Source organism: Penaeus chinensis, chromosome 31 (assembly GCF_019202785.1).
Source record: "Penaeus chinensis breed Huanghai No. 1 chromosome 31, ASM1920278v2, whole genome shotgun sequence".
Taxonomy (NCBI): domain Eukaryota; kingdom Metazoa; phylum Arthropoda; class Malacostraca; order Decapoda; family Penaeidae; genus Penaeus; species Penaeus chinensis.
This window is the reverse complement of record NC_061849.1, coordinates 2,980,125-2,985,124: the sequence shown is the minus strand read 5'-3', so window position 1 is coordinate 2,985,124 and position 5,000 is coordinate 2,980,125. Positions and strand designations below refer to the sequence as shown.

At 37.2% G+C, this 5,000-nt stretch overlaps 1 protein-coding gene across 1 annotated transcript in view; it reads right to left on the bottom strand.

Moving 5' to 3' along the window:
- LOC125041741 overlaps positions 1–1,553 on the bottom strand; it is a 77,687-nt gene extending 76,134 nt beyond the window's left edge. Inside the window, exon 1 of the mRNA XM_047636992.1 lies at positions 954–1,553. Within this exon, the coding sequence (XP_047492948.1) occupies positions 954–1,021 (68 nt within the window). The 5' untranslated portion in view covers positions 1,022–1,553. The remainder of the gene's footprint in view (positions 1–953) is intronic.
- Between the last annotated feature and the right edge of the window lie 3,447 nt (positions 1,554–5,000).

Below are 5,000 nucleotides of genomic sequence, written 5' to 3'. Positions count from 1 at the left end.
TTTTTTTTATCTTTGCCTTTATATTGGTTCCGACTTTGTATTTTATATAAATATATCATATAATATATTTTTCATATTGCAAGTATGATCGACACAGGCATGCATTTTACTATTGCAATTTCCCTTTGACGTGAATACTTCTTAAGGTGTTTTGATCCACATTTTAAATTTAACTTGAATTCATATCATTCCTGTTAAATATACCATTCCGCATTGTTGGTGGATGGGAAAAAGGACAGAATTCGACCGACCGTTTCATTTGCCTCTGGAAGATGACTTCTCTTTATATTAATTTATTTTTTTATATATTAATCATTTTATAAAAAGGCGTTTTACATGTTATTGGTAAATCTATCTGCGCAAAATTTATATGAATATAATAATAACGTGAGTCCGTAGAGAAGTTGGTAGAACTAAAAAAAAAAGATTGTACTTTCTCACGTCGCATCTGATAAGAGCAAACAGAAAATAGCCAAAGTGCTTAACAAAAGTTATGATGACCAGAATGAACGTAAAAATTAAATGTAGATATTTCCCCTAACCCGGTGTCGTTTTTTTTATTTACCAAGAAACCTTAAATGATAAGCTTCAAGTAAAACAACAAACATATTAGATTAAAGACTTTTCTAAAACAGTAGCATATAATTTTGTTAAAGTGTAAAGTTATGATTCCCTGTTGTTGTTGTTTTTATTTATCTATTTTTCTTTCTTTCTTTCTTTTTATTTCCGATTTTGAATTTGTCGCAAACACGTTGTAGCTTTTCAGAATGTGGCTAATCTCTGTGCTGTGTGACGTACTCCTCGCGTGGAAAGCCCGAGGCGGTGCTCTGCCAGGGCGCGAGGAGTCCTCAGCACAAGGAGCGAGCGGGAAGAGAAGTGCGTTGCATGACGATTGCAGAGATACGCCATGCAGCCTCCCCGGCACACAGCTCACGCACACCAGCGGGACCTACCTGATGCAGATGATCAGCAGGTGCAGCAGGCGTCGCCGAGATGCTGCAGGTCCCCTTGTCGCGGTCATGGCGAAGACGTAGATTAGTAGATGAGCGGAAGAGATGCCAAGACTGCTTACGCGTTTTTGTTGTGGTTTCAGTGTGCTTTTCTGTTCAGTAAATGTACCCCAAGTCTTGTTCTGGTCGGAGGTTTTGCCTTGGTGCAGCTGTGCAGTGAATTATACTGCGCGGCCACTTGTTGATACGATCCACCTTTGAGAAAAGTGTTCTCCTTGGCGAAAGGAAAGTGAGGTATTACAGTACATTTATTGAATTGTAATATGGTCGGAGTGATGGATTTTCCAGCTGTTACCGAATTATGGTAGACTTGCAATCCATTACCATAATGCCATAACCATCGACTCGCTCTTCCATTGCCGAGAGAAGTGTCGCGAAGGGAAATCCGGGCCAGAGCCTCCGATCACTGCCTGCCAGCCCTGGGCGTCCCAGGCGGCCATGTGGCTCCGGACGGCGTGTGGCGCGGGCGGACGCGTGGTAGAGCCGGGACGAGACAAGGCCGCAGGAGATCCCCGCACCGCTGCGGAAGGGAGCCTCCGCCACACTGGAGCCGTGACCTGGCGACTGGCACTCGCAGGCCTTCCCTCCTCGCGCGCACACGCCCTCTGCCCCCCCCCCCCCCCATCGGTGCCACGCCAGGCGGGGGCGGGGGAGGGAGTAGGGCTCGGACGGAGAGGCTGGGGGACGGGGGAGGGGAGGCCTGTCGAGGGAATAAGTTGGCCAAAGTTACAAAATTCCTCTCGGAATATATTGGTGTAATATGACCCACCGTCTGTTCGTTTCGTCGGCGCCTCGTTGAAATCCGGCGACGCATAGCATTTCTTTACCATTATCAAACCCATATTTGCTCGGACAACGACATTTTCCCTTTGCTCAACGGAAAAGAACGCTTCCGAATTCCCCAAAACGACCTCTCACTTCACGGAACGGCAAAGGCGAATGAATATTCCAGCCTTTCATCAGGTCAGCAACATTCAGGCAACATTTTCTGCCTCCAAAGCGGGCGTCGACGAAGAGTTTTAATCTGCGGAGCCACGTGGACGCCGTCCGACCCACGAACACGAACACGATTACGAACTCGCTTGCTTCCTGTGCTTGAGTGCCTGAGTGCTTGAGTGCTTGAGTGCCTGAGTGCTTGGTGCTTCCCGGCCACAGCTTAACCGCTTCCCTGCTCTCCTTTTCTCTTCATGCAAGCAAGCTCTTGATCAAGCTAATTTCTTACTACGGTTTCCTCACACGTGACTTCCGGAGTGGCTTGGTAAAGCTGTTTATTGAGTGGCCGGCTTCTATAGGTGGCGTAAATATAAACACACACACACACACACACACACACACTCACACACACACACACACACACACACACACACACACACACACACACACACACACACACACACACACACACACATATATATATATATATATATATATATATATATATATATATATATATATATTTATGTGTGTAAACATATGTATATACGCATACATATACATATATATGTATATGTGTATATATATATATATATATTTATATATATACATATATATATGTACATCTATATACACACATACGTACATACATACATGTTTACATATATATATATATATATATATATATATATATATATATATATATATATATATATATTTATTTATTTATATATATATATAAACATATATATATATGTGTGTGTGTGTGTGTGTGTATATATGTATATGTTTATGTGTATGTATATATACATATATATATATACATATACATATATATATATATATAAATAATAATAATAATAATAATAATAATAATAATTAAGATAATAATGATAATGATAATAATGATATTAACAATAATGATAAATAATGATGATGATGATGAGGATAATATTGATGATCATGATAATGATAATATCAATAATAATAATAATGATAATAATAATAATAATGATAATAATAATAATAATAACAATATAATAGCAACAATAATAATAATAATGATAACAGTAATTATAACATAAACAGTGATAGTGATAAGAACAATGTTAGCAAGATTGATAGTAATATGATAATAACATCAGCCTCAACAATAAATACAATGATAATAATGATGATTATAGTAATAGTAATAATAATAATAACAATAAAAATAATGCTAATAGCAATAATAGCAATAACGACAAGGATACACAAGAAAATCCATTCTTAAGGCAAGGGCTTTTAACAATGGTGAGCCGCTGACTATCCCAACGTTTTCCAGCTACAACGAATATTCATTTCTTTTTCGACCAATATTTCACTCGCGAAATATCACAACTCATTTTCTTGGCATCCTCATCTCGCAATCATTTCTCTTCTATGAGATGAGAAACGAGCAGCTTAAAGACGGGAAAGACATGGTGCTTTGTCTGGTATTTTTGTTTTCAATGTGACGTGATCTAGTTTCGTTATCTTTGGGTATTTGAATATATGCATATGTGTATATATAAACTAGTGTGTGTGTGTGTGTGTGTGTATATATATATATATATATATATATATATATATATATATATACATATATATACACACATATATATATGTATATGTGTGTGTGTGTGTGTGTGTGTGTGTGTGTGTGTGTGTGTGTGTGTGTGTGTGTGTGTGTGTGTGTGGCGTGGGAATATATAAGTGTAACAATATATGAGATTATTATATAAGTTATAAAATAGATACACAGAATAACATTAACATACATATTTCAGTAACATCATATATATAAAGCTGGGTTACAGTGTGTGTGTGCTTGTGTTTGTTTGCTTGTGCGTATGCGCGCGCGCGTGTGTGTGTGTGTGGGTGTGTGTTTGTGTATGTATGTATGACTTTAAATATCGGAAACTTACAAATATGAAATTACAAGAGGTCCTGCTTTTTAGTACAAAGGTTTCCCACTTGCACAATACATAAACCCAATATAAACTCTCTATTGCCTGAAATGACACCCTGATGACTAGTATATACAAAGAACAAATAATTTACCTTCCGCCATATTGAATGAATGTGCTAATATTTTTTTTCGGTATATCCACATGATCAGATAATAGCCTACTTTTGATTGTGAAAATATTTAAATGGAATGCTGCACTTATGAACTAAATTCACAGTTGATTATAAAATCCAACTGATAATAAAGAAAAATGTGAATTCCGTCTCTTTAGATAACATCCTAAACTTGCTTAGTTTAATGTTACGATAATGAAAATGATAACGGTAATGATTAAAATAAAAATAGCTATGATGATGATAATAAAAATAGTAATAATAACAACAACGGATGAGGATGAGGATGAGGGTGAGGATAGTGATGACGATGACGATGACGATGACGATGGTGATGGTGATGGTGATGACGATAATGATAATGATAATAATAATAATGATTGTGACAATATTCATGGTAATAATGATAATGATTGTGACAATATTCATGGTAATAATGATAATGATTGTGACAATATTCATGGTAATAATGATAAATGATACTAACAACTATTATGATAATAGCAATTATAATAATAACAATAATAATAATAATAATAATAATAATAATAATAATAATAATAATAATAATAATAATAATAATAATAATAATAATAATAACAATAATAACAACGATAAGGTAAACAACAAGCCGGGCGTACCAAAGAGACCGATCACCTCTGGGATTGTCTGTGCTCCCCACACATCACTCAGTGATTCCCACCTGAAGAACTCCGGTGGCCTCAACAGACGTCTTCCGAATGCCAAGAACAGGAACAAAAAGCTGGCTAGTTTTGATGTTAAATGCCTCTTTACTAATCCGAGCGGTCGAGAGGATCACCAGCGCCTTGACAGATGATGAACTTCCGCTGCCGAAACACCACTTCGTAAGCCTAGTGAAGTAGTGCGCGACTTCGGCTACTCCGAGTTCGCAGGGGAAGAATATCAGGAAATTAGTGGTCCTGTCATGGGATC